General features: G+C 43.8%; 1 protein-coding gene across 1 annotated transcript in view; it reads left to right on the forward strand.

Moving 5' to 3' along the window:
- The window catches only part of exoc4 (exocyst complex component 4), a 707,051-nt gene that overhangs the window by 608,072 nt on the left and 82,826 nt on the right, over nt 1-16,153 (forward strand). Inside the window, exon 12 of the mRNA XM_072471115.1 lies at nt 696-851. Coding sequence (XP_072327216.1) covers nt 696-851 — 156 coding nt within the window. The remainder of the gene's footprint in view (nt 1-695; nt 852-16,153) is intronic.

Here is a 16,153-nt window from a genome sequence, read left to right on the forward strand (position 1 = left end):
GAATGACTGGCTTCCCTTCGAATTGTACATGGAATATTCTGTTTCCATTTCTTTTAGCATGTGCTGTAATCACCAAGTCAGGTAATAACTTCCGCAGTGGATAGAAGGAGCTCTCTGAGTCCTCCGCTGAAATTTGTCAGGATGCAGTCTTCAATTGTGCGAGTCATTGATTAAGGGGCACCACAGCTGCAGACCAGGTTGCCTGCAGGAATCCACTTTTGCCGATTTGCTGCACAAAGATCTTGGTCAATGTAGAAACGGATGAGGAGTGCCAGTGTTGGCGCGGCAGGTTGATATCGAGCGGAGTGTTGGTTCCATTCCTGTTGCTGGCGGGCGTCTGCTTTTATTCCGCTTGAGCAGGCAGACAGGATTTTGGGTCATCATTTCATTTGAAAGACTGTCTGACTTCTGGACCTATTTTTAAAAATTGTTTCCACGTTACCATATGAGCTTTTCTTTTTAAAAAATGTGTACTTCATACTTGTGCTGTTTTACCAATCCATCTTTATTCAACCCTTATTTCTTTAACATAAATTTTGGATAATGTGTCCACCCCCAGGTAAAATAACCATATTGAATTGTATGATCAATAAGTTGAGAAAACAGCTAGTTAATAGAGTTCTTCCAATCAGACCAACCTGAAGTGCTCTTGCAGGAATGATCTGTATTTAATTCCATTCCTCTTTTCGATACAGGAGCATAGTTCAGTCAGAAGAGAAGCTCATTATCAGCGCATCATGGGCAAAGGATGAGGACATAAGCCGACTACTAACTTCCCTCCCCAGCTGGACGAACATGACTCAGCCTAAACAAATGAGACCTAAGCGAGAAGACGAGGAAGACTTCACAAGGTAAGAGTGAGGCTTCCGTTTGTATCCTAGATTTCCCCTCAGAATCCTATATGTTTCAATGAGATGACCTCACATTCTTCTAATGTACTATCGGCCCCCGAACAGTCAATAGAACAATAGAATGTTACAGCGCAGTACAGGCCCTTCGGCCCTTGATGTTGCGCTGACCTGTGAAACCAACCTAAAGCGCATCTACACTATTTTATTATCATCCATATGTTTATCCAATGACCATTTAAATGCCCTTAGTGTTGGCGAGCCCACTGCTGTTGCAGGTAAGGCATTCCACGCCCCTACTACTCTCTGAGTAAAGAACCTACCTCTGACATCTGTCCAATATCTATCTCCACTCAATTTAAAGCTATGTCCCCTCATGCTAGCCATCACCATCCGAGGAAAAAGGCTCGCACTGTCCACCCTATCTAATCCTCTGATCATCTTGTATGCCTCTATTAAGTCACCTCTTAACCTTCTTCTCTCTAACGAAAACAGCCAGGTACCAGCCCATGCTGCAAGTTCACCCACCTTATTCCGGATGCTCCTGGCATTGAAGTAGACACACTTCAAACCACCTTCCTGCCTGCCGGTACACTCCTGTGACCTTGAAACGTTACTCATGACCTCACTACTCTCAACCTCCTGTACACTGGAGCTACAATTCAGGTTCCCATCCCCCTGCTGAATTAGTTTAAACCCTCCCGAAGAGCATTAGCAAATTTCCCCCCCCCCAGGATATTGGTACCCCTCTGGTTCAGGTGTAGACCATCCCGTTTGTAGAGGTCTCACCTACCCCAGAATGAGCCCCAATTATCCAGGTATCTGAATCCCTCCCTCCTGCACCATCCCTGTAGCCACGTGTTCAACTGTTCTCTCTCCCTATTCCTCGTCTCGCTAGCACGTGGCACGGGTAACAACCCAGAGATAATAACTCTTTGTTCTAGCTCTAAAATAGTCGTGGAGAGATAGAAGAGCAGATATGTAGGCAAATCTCAGAGAAGTGTAAAGACAATAGAGTAATAATGAGGGATTTTAACTTCCCTAATTTTAATTGGGGTAGGCGGTGTGTGAAAGACTGCGAGGGGGCAGAATTCTTAAAGTGCATCCAGGAGAGCTTTTGAACCACCAGACAGAAAGTACTACAAGCGAGGGGACGGTACTTGATCTAACTTTAGGGAATGAAGCCGGGCAGGTGATAGAAGTGGTAGTGGGGGAGCATTTCGGTGATCGTGACCATAACTCGGTAAGATTGAAGGTTGTTATGGTATGGAAAAGGACAAAGATGCACCGGAACTAAAGGAGCTGGCAGCTCAATATTCCGGGGAAATTGGGGCAAGGCCGATTTTAAAAGGATAAGACAAGTCCAGGCCAAGCTGGACTGGGAGCAGTTACTAGTAGGAAAATCCACATCGGAGCAGTGGCAGCTGTTCAAAAGAGAAACATCGAGAGGACAAATCGAACATGTTTCTGTAAAGGGAAAGGATGGGGCCAGAAAGTTCAGAGAACCCTGGATGTCAAAGGAAATGCAGGATGTGGTGATATGCATCACTGTAAATACACAAGGGGTTAATGTAAATACACTACAACTAAGTAAACACTAGAGGGAGCACCGGAGATGTCATGACATGCAGACATACAGCTAATGAATACATAGAATAGGACACGACCAATGGGCCGTCAAGGCACCCAGAGGTGACACTACCACAAGGGGGCAACCCATATAAAAGGGGGGGGGGGCTGCTGCGCTGCGATAGAGGGCTGAATTCCTGTTTGGGAGACTAACTGTTCCCGTTGGAACTGAATCACGTGTACTCACCTTCCTGTTGGGGGTGCTATTTGTTCCGCGATTCAGGACATACAATGGACCCGCACTGTGCCGCCGTGATTTGGAATAAGCATTAAAGAACCTGACAAACTGGAGCTGTTTTTAAACTCATTGAAGTCACGAAGATGACTTCGAGAAGACTTGCCCCCTGATTTTGGGAACTGAAGTGGACCCACCTCTTGATGCCAAGGAAGAGAGGAGGGACACCCTCTTCCAGCGTGGGCCGCAGACTCACGTCCACTCTCCTGGACTGTGCCTCGGAGGAGGTGGCAGAGGCAGTTAGTGCTGCCAGCCTCACCAGGAGGAGACAGCCTGTGGTCCTGAGAGGTGTGTGTCATGAGTGAGACCTCTGCCCTGAGGGGGGCAATGTGCCAGGGAGAGTTGCAAAGGCCACGGTGCAGGTGTCCTTTTGGTTGGGGTGAGCTCTGCTAATCCCCTGGTTCCTCTGCAGTGGGGGTGTGCTTCTGAGGAGTGCCAACATCTGGTGGGCCAGTGATTGAGCTTGACCACGCCCATCTTCTTGATGATGCTGCTGTGGTATGAGTGTTTCCAGAAGGGTGGCCTGGGTGGACTCCCACATTACCAGAAGCTCTCTGAAAATTGACAGCACAGTGATCAGTCAGCAGAGTGAACAGCCAGCGACCTTTAAGTAGCACCAGAGGGTGCGTTTAAATTCACATACTGCAACAATGGCGGTCTGAGCCAGGCCACCCTAATCCCGAGGGAAAGACTCGAGTCCACGGACTTGGCCGCTGCCCGCTACTCTCCCCGACCCACACAGCCAGCCCCCAGCAGGCCTGACAATTTTTGAGAGTTTAGCCTCGCACTCCCCCTCAACAGCCATGACGGTCAATTCCCGCTTGTAAATACTTGCACCAATTTGTGCCCGTGTGACCGCCACCTGAGAAGGGCGGAGCATCACGGAGCATGAAGTGTTCAACCCGCTAATGAGGTTTAAATCCATACTGTGACGGTTTTGCACGGGCCTGCTAGCGCGAGACCCAAACTTCACTAACGCCACCCGTGGGGGAACGGAGCATGGCGTTGGATTTGGTGCCGGGTGCAAATCAAGATTTTTCACATGCACACTATTCTATGCCCGTTCTTAATTCTCACTGCCGGCAGCGGGAAGCATGAATTAACCCAAAATTGAACAGATTAGCATTGAGGGAGAATTAATAGTGGATAAGTTCCCAGACTCATGAGATGTATCCTATGGTGCTGCTTGAGGCAAGAGAGGAGATTTTCAAATCCTTTCTAGCCACAGATGAGGTGCCAGAGGACTGGAGAATAGATAATGGGCGGCATGGTAGCACTGGTGCTTCACAGCGCCAGGGTCCCAGGTTCGATTCCAGCTTGGTTCACTGTCTGTGCGGAGTTTGCACGTTCTCCCCGTGTCTGCGTCGGTTTCCTCTCGGTGCTCCGGTTTCCTCCCATAAGTCCCGAAAGACAGCTTGTTAGGTGAATTGGACATTCTGATTCTCCCAGAGTGTAACGACTGGGAGCTTTTCACAGTAACTTCATTGCGGTGTTAATATAAGCCTACTTGTGACAATAGATGTTTTATATTTGGACGTCCAGAAGGTGTTCAACAAGGTACCTCACAAAAGGTTAAGTCATAGATAAGAGCCCATGGTTTTGGAGGTGTTATATTGTCATGGATAGAGTATTGACTAATCAGCAGGAAACAGCGAGTGGGGATAAGGGGTTCTTTTTCAGATTGGCGCCCTGTAATCAATGGGGTTCCACAGGGATCAATGCTGGGACTACAGCTGTTTACAGTATATATTAATGACTTGGAGGATGGCAGCAAATGTCCTGTGGCCAAATTTGCAGAACGACACAAAAATAGGTGGAAAGGCAAGCTGCGAGAGGGATACAAGCAGTTTGCAAAGAAATATTGATAGGTTAAGTAAGTGGGCAAAAGGTTGGCAAATGGAGTATAATGTGGGAAAATGTGAAGTTGTCCATTTTGGAAGGGAGAACAAAAGAACAGAGTATTACTTAAATCGGGGAAAGCTGCAACACAAAGGGACTTGTGGGTATTTGTGCATGAAACCCAGATAGCTAGCACACGGGTGCAGCAGGTAATCAGGAAGACTAATGGAATGTCGGCCCTTATTTCAAGGGGGTTTGGACTCTAATTCAAATTTAGAAAATGAGAGGTGATCTCATTGAAACACGTAGGATTCTTAAGGGGCTTGACAGGGCAAATGCTGAGAGGATGGTTTCCCCTAATGGGAGAGTCTAGGACCAGAGGGCATAGCCTCAGAATAAAGGAATGCCAATTTAAGACTGAGATAAGAAGGAATTTTTTCTCCCAGGGGGTTGAATGTCTTTGGAACTCCTTGCCACAGAGTCTTGTGTGTATATTTAAGGCTGAGATAGATAGATTCTTGATCAGGAGAAAATTGAGGGTTACAAGGAAAGGGCAGTAAAGCCGTTGTGAGGAATGTCAGATCAGCCATGATCCTACTCAATGGTGCAGCAGGCTCGAGGGGCCAAATGGCCTACTCCTGTTCCTATTTCTTACGGTCTTCAAATTTGCCTCTCTGTTATTCAATCCAAAGCGGTGGGTTACAATAGTGTTCAAAAGAGAGAAATTACCAATGCAATTTATTTTGCGAACAAGTAACTTTGGAATATTATCCACTGAAATATTGTTAATATTGTTTCTTCAGCCATGGCTCCAGTGTGCCAGTTGGGGTTTGCACGCTGGTCATTGCATTCCATTCCATTGAATCATGGAGCTGTTTATTGAATGATAATCCACACCTTACTTATAAAGGAACTCAATGTATGTTTAGCATCATCAGTGTCTTAATAAAATGTTTAGAGTCAGTACGAAAATAAATCAGTTTGACCTAACCTCCTGATTGGCTTGAGGTAATCACATAGTATAATCAGCCAAGGCAATTAACTATCCATTTCGCAACAGCACAGAAAGCAACTATTGCAGCCTCACATCAAAAACTGGAACGGTAATCATTTAAAAATTGCAACTGAAGATTCAAAAAAATTAAGCTGAAGCAGCTGTCTCTTTTTTTTTAAAAAAACAAATTCTAATTAAAATTTAAAATCAGATGACATTCTAGCCTGGTTCAAACTCCCGAGTCTTTGGGAAAGCTCACACTCAATTTATACATTAGCTCAGTCAGGGGCTCAATCGAACTGAGTCCCTCCTCATCGCACGAGTGCCACAAAGTCTGGGTCTTGCTGTAACCATAAACTATGTTGAAACTGCTTGAATTCCTAATTTCCTCTGCTGCTTGACTTAAAGATACATGTCCATTAAGCATCCATGGATCAAAAATGATAATGGCAAAAATAAAGAAAGGGGAAATAAGGGAATCAACAGAAAGGACCCTCACAATATCCTGTATCATCATTGTATAATTTGAAGAGTCTGATTCCCCATGTGATAACACGCCACTTTGTTTAATAACACCAGAAGGAATTAAGGCGCCATCCAGAATGATCTTAACAGTACTGCGGAAAGTATCCCCGCTAAAAGACAATCAATCTATATCATCAAAGTACACATGAAGGGTTAACAGGTCTCCCGCCTTCGCTATTGCAAACCTTGAGAAAACGATGACAATTATAGATGGTCCTTAAACATGTTGTATTTTACAAGGTTAAAAGGGCGGTATGGGTTTTGGTCACATAACACATACTCAAGTGATACCAGTGACTTCCATTTCTCCTTCCTTGGCTTGGTCCATCCTTCCATTTATCAATCTGTCAGAATCCTGAAATAGAAATATCTTTTTTAAGTGTCGAGAAGGACGCAGGGTAAAAGTGATTAATTGTACTTGCTGACACGTTGCAGCTTCCATTTTACTGAGGAGATGGAACATTTGGCAAGGAGGTGGGCAACTAAAGGTTAAATGGCCTAGGGTGGCTCTGGTCAAGTGTTGCAGTACATCAACTCCCCATTGTTATGAAGTTGTCAGTATTTTCCTTTAATATGATTGAAAGCTGCAGGGTAGCTAGTAATATGCTAATTGATGAGCAGCACTCTGCTTGCTGTCCTCACCAGTTATTTCTCTTGGCTTTTAGGTCTCTAAGCAACTGATATGTTCACCATTTCAAAAAGGTTACACTTCGTAATAATAAGCATCTTGCAGTCGAACAACAGATGACAGTATTCATTAGTTTGAGACTTGAGCAGCCCCGTAAATATGTCTCAACAAATCTTTAACGCTGCATTATGTGCAGGAGGGGAAAGATGGCAATTTTTCAAACCAATGACCTTTTAACAGAGAATTTACACCATTTTCTGATTTCTTCCTGCTATTAATTTTTTTAGGTGTAACGTTGTCAATAATTTACTATCATTCATTGGAATTGCAAATTGCAATTTTTGCTTCAGGCAATTGTTTTGGATGAGAAGGAAGAGGATGAGGGTCTGGTAGAAGCAACGGGCGAAACAAATTGGGAGTTCTGTGCCATAATGTTACTTGTGCATATTTGCTCGCTCCAAAATCTCTGCAAAGTGAATGTTCCTGGGTGAGAAACTATGCTGTTTGGAAATCTGAACTAAAGCAGCAAATGCTGGAAGTATATAGCGTATCAGTGATCCATTGAGAAGGACCAAGTGAACATTTAAATTGGACCCATTGTCAGAATCTTTCTTGGTATGTCATTTGAGATTCGATGGGAGAGATTATTGGTTTAAAAAAATAACTCCCCTTAATTCCAGCACCAGAATCAATCTGCCTCATCACCTTCCTCATCACCTTCTCTTTCCCTCTCCTAGCTCATCTTTTCTGAGTGACAAACCTTCTGTTCCCTTGATAAGCTTCTTCACCCAATCATTGATCATTCCTTCACCAGTAATGACCCCTAAGCTAGCTGGCACATATACTGAAACATTTGCCCAGAGCTGCCTTCGGCCATTTAAACTTCTGTTCATATTTGCCACCATCTTGCCCACCTCCCTCCTCCCCAGTATAAGCACCATCCCTCTCCTTTTCAAAATTCATGCCATTAACTCCTAGTAAAATAAACAGCACTCAACCTATTTGTCATTTATTGACCATCTCTAACCATCCTTTTCTCTGTTACATCCTCAAGTACGTTATTACTTCCCACATCCATACCCAATCACAGTTCTGACACAGATAGCTCTGACCAAAGTCATGTCAAGATAATTGTGACAGTCGTGTGAATCGAAGTCACGAGGCAGCTGGGTAAGATTAGGAAATATTAATCTGGTGCATTAGAAACATTGAAAATAGGAGCAGGAGTAGGCTATTCGACCCATCGATCCTGCTCTGCCTTAAATATAATCATGGCTCATCCCGTATATCGATGTAATACTGTCACTCTCTGTCCATATCCCTTGATGTCTTAATGTCTAGAAATCTATCCGTTTCCTCCTTAAAGATATTCAGTGACTTGGCCTCCACAACCTTCTATGGTAGAGAATTCTACAAACTCACCACTCTCTGAGCGAAGAGGTTTCTCTTCATCCCTGTAATAAAGGGCTTATCCCGTATCCTGAGACTGCGACCCCTTATTCTAGACTCCCCAACTAAAGGGGAACATCATCGTCCATCCAGTCTGTCCAGCCCTGCCAGAATTTATGCATTTCAATGCGATCCCCTCTCATTCACTCCAGTGAATACAGCCCTATTCTAAGCAATCTCTCCTCAAACGACAATCCGGCCATCCCAGGAATCAGTTTGGTGAACCTTTCCTGCACTCTCTCTATGGCAAATATATCCTTTCTCCAGTAAGGAGATCAAACTGCATGTAATACTCCAGGTGTGTTCCCGTACCTTGTACAGCTGCAGTAAGACATTCTTGCTTCTGTACTCGAGTCCTGTTGTAATGTAGGCCAACATACCATTTGCTTCTTCTCTGCTTACTGCAACTGCAGGCTTGCTTTCAGTGACTGGTGTTCGAGGACATCCAGGTCCTTTTGTATATCAACATTTCCCAATCTAGCATCATTTAAATAATACTCTACCTTTCTGGTTTTCGTACCAAAGTGGATAACTTCACTCTTCCATGTTACACCGCTTCTGCCATGTATTTGCCCGGTCACTGAACTTGCCTAAGTCACCTCAAAGCCTTTTTATATCCACTTGCCTTCCCATCTAGTTTTGTGTCACCAGCAAACTTGGAAATATTACATTTGGTTCTCTCATTGAAATCATTGATATGTATTGTGCTGACCAATTCTCAATCCATGCCAAAATATTACCCCAATCCCATGTGTAATTTTGCACACTGTCATGTGAAAGTACCTTTAAGAAATGGGTGTTTAAGAAATGTACCTTTAAGAAATGGGTGTTTATCAATGATGTCAGAGTGTGGGCGGAGCAAGGCTGTCTGTCAGCTTTTTACTTTCGTTTTAGGCTGTTTGCTGCAGGGTGTGTTTTAGTTTCGTTTTCAGAGATGGATAGCTGCAGTCACAGCCAGAAGGTGTATTAGTCTCTCTGTAATCTAAAGACATTTGGTGATTTAAAACTAATAACTGCTCTCAGTAGTGACTTTAACCTGATGTGCTTATGTTAAAAGTTTTTTTTTTTTAAGTCTTATGGATGTTAAAAGGACAGCTTAAGGATTACTTAGTGTTGTATTCTTTGGGGTTGTATTTGAATTAATGGTTGCTAAGATGTTCACTGTATGTTTTAAAAAGGTTAACTTGAATTCATAGAATAAACATGTTTTGCTTTAAAAAATACTTTTCCATTTCTGCTGTACCGCACCTGTAGAGTGGGCCGTGTGCTCCCCATAGCACAATCTATTAAAAGTTGTGGGTCAGGTGAACTCAATGAAACACTTTGGAGTTCTCTAAACCCTGGCCCATAACAACACTAATATCTTATGTGGGACTTTACCAAGTTTTCTGAAAATCCAAATACATCACATCTACTGGCTCTGCCTTATCTATTCTACTAGTTACATCCTCAAAACTCCAGTATGTTTGTCAAACATGATTTGTCTTTCATAAGTCCATGTTGACTTTGTCTAATCCTTTTGAAACTTTCCAAGTGTTCTGTTATCACATCCTTTGTAATAGATTCTAGCAGTTTCCCTATTACTGATGTTAAGGTAGCGGCTCTGTAATTCCCTGTTTTCTCCCTCCCTCCTTTTTTAAATAGTGGGATTACATTTGCTATCCTTCAATCTGCCAGGACTATTTCAGAATCTACAGAATTTTGGAAGCTGACAACCAATGCATCCACCTCCTTTAGTACCTTGGGATGTAGATTGTCAGACCCTGGGATTTTATCAGCTTTTAGTCCCATTAATTTCTCCAGCGCGATGGGCGGAATTCTCCATACCCCCACAGAGGCGGCTTGTCGTTGACTGCTGGTGGGAACTTCTGGTCCCGCAGACATTGATGACAATTTACATTCCTTGTCCTTGCCACCTTCGGGGAACCCGTGGTGGGTGTCAACTTCGGCGGGATATTCTGGTGAAAAGGCCCGGAGAATCCCGCCCTATATTTTTACGAATACTAATTCCCTTCAATTCCTCCTTCTCACTAGACCCTTGGTCCCTTGGCATTTTCGAAGCATAGACCATATAGCTCTTACAGTGCAGAAGGAGGCCATTTGGCCCATCAGCTCTACATAGACCCTCTGAAAGAGCACCCTACCTAGGCCCACTCTCCATCCTATCACTGTAGCCCCACCTGACCTATGCATTTTTGGACACTAAGGGGCAATTTAGCATGGTCAATCCACCTAACCTACACATCTTTGGACTTTAGGAATTGTGTCTTCCTCCGTGAAGATCTGACTAAGTTAGTTGTTTAATTACTCTGCCCTTTCCTTGTTTTCCATCTAGATTCTCCTGTTTTGGATTGTAAAGGACCTACATTGGTCTTCACTAATCTTTTTCTTTTTACATATTTACAGACACTTTTGCAGTCGGCTTTTATGTTCCATGAGACATAGGAGCAGAATTAGGTCACTTGGCCCATCGAGTCTGCTCCGCCATTCAACATTGGCTATTTCCTCATTGGATATTTTCTCATCCCCATTCTCCTGCCTTCTCCCCATAACCCCTGATCCCCTTATTGATCAAAAACCTATCTATGTCTTTCTTAAAGACACTCAGTGATTTGGCCTCTACAGCCTTCTGCGGCAAAGACTTCCACAGATTCACCACCCTCTGGCTGAAGAAAGTCCTCCTCGTCTTTGTTTTAAAGGATCGTCCCCTTAGTCTGAGATGGTGTCCTCTGGTTCTAGTTTTTCCTACAAGTGGAAACATCCACTCCATGTCCACTCTATCCAAGCCTCGCAGTATCCTGTAAGTTTCAATAAGATCCCCCCTGATCCTTCTAAACTCCAACGAGTACAGACCCAGAGTCCTCAACCGTTCCTCATACAAGTTCTTCATTCCAGGGATCATTCTTGTGAACCTCCTCTGGGCCCTTTCCAAGGCCAGCACATCCTTCCTTAGATATGGGACCCAAAACTGCTCACAATACTCCAAATGGAGTCTGACCAGAGCCTTATACAGCCTCAGAAGTACCTCCCTGGTCTTGTATTCTAGCCTTCTTGATATGAATGCTAACATTGCATTTGCCTTCTTAACTGCCGACTGAACCTGCACGTTAACCTTAAGAGAATCATGAACAAGGGCTCCCAAGTCCCTTTGTGCTTCTGATTTCCACAGCATTTCCGCATTTAGCAAATAGTCTATGTCTAAATTCCTCCTTCCAAAGTGCATAACCTCATACTTTTCCACATTGTATTTCATTTGACGCTTCATTGCCCACTCTCTTAGCTTGTCCAAGTCCTTCTGTAGCCCCCTTGCTTGCTCAATACTACCTGTCCCTCTACCAATCTTTGTATCATCTGCAAACTTAGCAACAGGCCCTTCAGTTCCTTCTTCCAGGTCATTAATGTATATCGTGAAAAGTTGTGGTCCCAGCACTAGTCAGCGGCTGCCATCCTGAAAAAGACCCCTTTATCCCCACTCTCTTGCCTTCTGCCAGTCAGCCAATCCTCTATCCATGCCAGGATCTTACCCTTAACACCATGGGCTAACTTATTTAACAATCTCCTATGCGGCACTTTGTTCCTTGCAAGTTTATTCTCATGCTCTATTTTCCCTCTCTTAATCGATGTCTTTGTCTTCCTTTGCTGAATTTCAAACTGCTCCCAATCCTTGGCTTGCTCCCTTTTCTAGCAATTTTAAATGATTCTTCTTTAGATCTAATGCTGTACTCGATTTTGAGCCATGGTTTGGCTGCTTTTCCTGTTGAGTTTTTACACCAGAAAGGAATATATAACTGTTGCAAAGCAAGCATTTGTTCCTTAAATATTCAACATTGCCTGTCTACCACCGTGCCTTTCAATGAAGTTTCCCAATCTATCAGAGCCAACTCATCTCTCATATCTTGGCAGTTTCCTTTATTTAGATTTAGGATCCTAGATCCGGATTGGACTACTTCACTTTTCATCCTAATGAAGAATTCTATCATGCTATGTTCACTCTTCTCTAAAGGAGCCTGCACAATAATTAACCCCTTCTCATTGCACAGTACCAAATCTAGGATAGCCTGTTCCCCAGTGGTTCCTCAACATACTGGTCTTAAAAACCATCTCATACACACTCCAGGTATTTATGCGCCACAGTATTATTGTTAATTTTGTTTGTCCAATCTATATGTAGATTAAAGTCACCAATGATTGCTGTAACACCCGTCCTCCATGCATCTGCAGTTTCTTGGTGAATGCTGTCCCCTATCTTACCACTGCTGTTTGGCGATCTAGAGACAGCTCCCACTCATGTTTTCTTCCCCTTATTGCTTCTTAGCTCCACCCAGTCTGATTCTACGTCTCGATTTTCTGAGCCAATATCTTTTCTCACTATTACACTGATTTTATCCTTTACTAACAACGCCACTCAATCTCATGTTTGTATCTCAACACAGAAACAGAAAATACTGGACAATCTCAGCTGGTCTGACAGCATCTGTGGAGAGAAAAGGGAGCTAACTTTTCGAGTCTGGATGACTCTTTGCCAAAGCAAGAGTCAACCACATTGGGTGGCATGGTGGCACAGTGGTTAGCACTGCTGCCTCACAGCTTCAGAGATCCGGGTTCAATTCCAGCCTCGGGTGACTGATTTGTAGAGTTTGCATGTTCTCTCCATCTCTGCGTGGGTTTCTCCGGGTGCTCCGGTTTCCCCCCACAGTCCAAAGATGTGCAGATTAGGTGTATTAGCTACGCTAAATTGCCCTTGGTGTCCAAAGGTTAGGTGAGGTTACGGGGATAGGTTGGAGGCGTGGGCTTAAGTAGGATGCTCTTTCAAGGGCTGGTGTAGACTCGATGAGCCGAATGGCATCCTTCTACACTGTAAATTCTATGAGCTCTGGCTGTTCCCCCCCCCCCCCCCCCCCCGTCTTCAGGATTTTTTGCAATTTGACTGACGTGGACCCAGAGAGAGAAAGGAAGTGACATAATGTATAGAAGAAATGTTTGTCTCCTATTTTATCATATAGATATATTCTAAAACAAAATACGTCACAGCCCGCGAGAGGTTTAGAAGTTTAGAATCATAGACGTTTACAGCATGGAAACAGGCCCTTCAGCCCAGCTTGTCCATGCCGCCCAGTTTCTATCATTGAGCTAGTCCCACTTGCCTCCATTTGGCCCATATCCCTCTATACCCACCCTGCCCATGTAACTGTCTAACTGCTTTTTAAAGGACAAAATTGTACCTGCCTCTACCACTGCCTCTGGCAGCCCATTCCAGATGCTCACCACCCTGTGTGTGAAGAAATTTCCCCTCTGGTCTCTTTTGTATCTCTCCCCTCACACCTTAAACCTATGCCCTCTAGTTCTACACTCCTCTATCTCTGGGAAAAGATGACAACTATTTATCTTTTCTATGCTCCTCATTATTGTATACATCTTGATTTGTTATGACATTGATCATGACAGAGAAGTCCTTACAGTACACAGATGTTCTTTATTTTTAACCCTAAAAACATGTATAGCTTGACCCTGATTGGTCATTACCCTGAAGGGGAAATGAAGATGAGGGATGTGCCTGCATAGATCATCTTCAGTGACACTGACACTAAAACAGATTCATATTCATGAATTTCTTATTGCTGATTGAAACTAATTTTCTCAGTGTTAAGCGCAGGAGAAAATGAATGAATCAGAATTTCCTTACTCAGAATAATGCAAAAGTGAAACTTTCTACCACACGATGTTTGAGTCAAATAGCATTGAGCTATTATTTAACACATCAATGCCATGCCACCTCTCTGTAGGACAACCCAGTAAGTCCCATTCCCGCATTTTGCCCCATGGTCCTGCAAATTTATTTCCCCAAGCACCCAGCCAATTTCTTTTTGAATTTGCTGATCGTCTCTGCTTCCACCACCTTCGTAAGCAGTGAATTCCAGCATAATTGCATTCAAGGGTAAGCCTAGAAGAGTACATGATGGAGAATGGAATACAAGGTTGTGTAGATAGAATGATTGGAAATAAGATCAGAGGAGACTGTGCAACATAGACATCAGTTGGGATGAATAGTCTGTATCTGCTGTTGAATCCAATATAACCACTCCCTCAAATAATAATTAATAATCTTTCTTATTGTCACAAGTTGGCTTACATTAACACTGTAATGAAGTTACTGTGAAAATCCCCTAGTCGCCATCCTCCGGTGCCTGTTCGGGTACACTGAGGGAGAATTCAGAGTGTCCGATTCACCGAACGGAGCAAACCCACGCAGACACGGGAGAACGTGCAGCCGCTGCACAGACAGTGACCCAAGCCGGGAATCGAACCTGGGATCCTGGCGCTATGGAGCAACAGTACTAACCACCGTGCTATCATGCTGCCCTCTGTGAAGGGCTTTGAGGGTTGTTCAGTTGAATGACAGTGCATTGAAGTGTGCACTTGACTGTGTTTCAGCTTCAGTAAAAAGCTATGCTTTGCCAAATGGAGGGGACACCCTCTGTATCCTTCCTAGGATTATCGATCCAAGAAGTGTAATTAGTGGTAAATGACCACATAACTTCTGTGACAGTCTTTATAAAGGGTGAGAGAGCATCATTGCTACCACCGCTACCTGAGAACACTGGCGAGAGTAGATGGCATACTTAAAGGAACTTGACGATGAAAGATTACTCATCAATACCATATATCAAGTAGCTGGCCCCAAATTGCATTCTCCAAATGTTGCCTGCCACTCTGTTGCACACTTACTACTCAACAATGATGACATAAGGAAAAACGATTCACACAGTGAGTGCTAATGATCTGGAATGCACTGATTGGGAGTATGGTGCAGGAAGATTCAATCAAGATCTTCAAAAGAGAATTGGATTATTTTCTGAAGAGAACTCTTCCTGAGCTATGGGGAAAAGGTGGGAGATTGGGACTAGACAAATTGCTCTTATAGAGAGCTGGGATAATGGGCCACCTTCTCCACTGCGTTGCCGTTCTGTGGTGCTGCAACTGTTTCATTTTCTGTCTTTAGAATCATGAAGCAGGATATTTGGCCCACCATACCTGTGCTGGCTCTTTGAAAGAGTTATGCAATTAGTTCCACTGTCCTACTCTTTCCTCAAAGCGCAACCACATTACTCCTTTTTAAGTATATGTGTCCATTCCTTTGTGAAAGTTATTAAAACTGACTCTCTCTTCCTGACAGTGCATTCCAGACAGCATGCTTTGTTTAAACAAAATTCTCCTAATTTCCCCTCAGGACCTTTTGCCAGTTACCTTAAATCTGTGTCCTCTATTTCTGATCCTCCTGCCCATGGAAACTCCTTATTTACTCTATCAAAAACCTTCATAATGTCGAACACCTGTTAAATCTGCCCTCACCCTTTTTCCTGTGCAGCAAACAAACTCCTTATCAGGATTCAGTGGGAATTAGGGGGAAAGCTCTGTTGGTTGGAGTCATACCTGGCACAATGGAAGATGGTTGTGGGTGTTGGAGGTCAATTATCTCAGTTCAAGGACATCACTGCAGGAATTCCTCAGGATTGTGTCCTCAGCCCAGCCATCTTCAGCTGCTTCATCAATAACCTTCCTTCCACCATAAGGTCAGAAATGGGGATGATCGCTGATGACTGCACAATGTTCAGCACCTTTCGCCACTCCTCCGATACTAAAGCAGTCTTTGTCCAAATGCAGCAAGGCATGGAAAATATCCAAACTTGGGCTGACAAGTGGCAAGTTAACATTTCACGCCATACAAATGCAAGGGAATGACCATCCCCAACAAGAGAGAATCTAACCATCACCATTAACATTCAGTAGTATTACCATTACTGAAACCCCACTATCAATATCCTGTGGGGGGTTACCATTGACCAGAAACAGTACTGAACTAGGCATATAAATACTGTGGCTGCAAGAGCAGGTCAGAGGCCAAGAATCCTATGGTGAATGGGATACTCTTCCACTTGCCTGGATGAGTGCTGCTCCAACAACACTCACAATCAGGCCAAAACAGGCCACTTGATTGACATCCCATC

The sequence above is a fragment of the Scyliorhinus torazame genome, chromosome 13 (assembly GCF_047496885.1).
Source record: "Scyliorhinus torazame isolate Kashiwa2021f chromosome 13, sScyTor2.1, whole genome shotgun sequence".
Taxonomy (NCBI): Eukaryota; Metazoa; Chordata; class Chondrichthyes; order Carcharhiniformes; family Scyliorhinidae; genus Scyliorhinus; species Scyliorhinus torazame.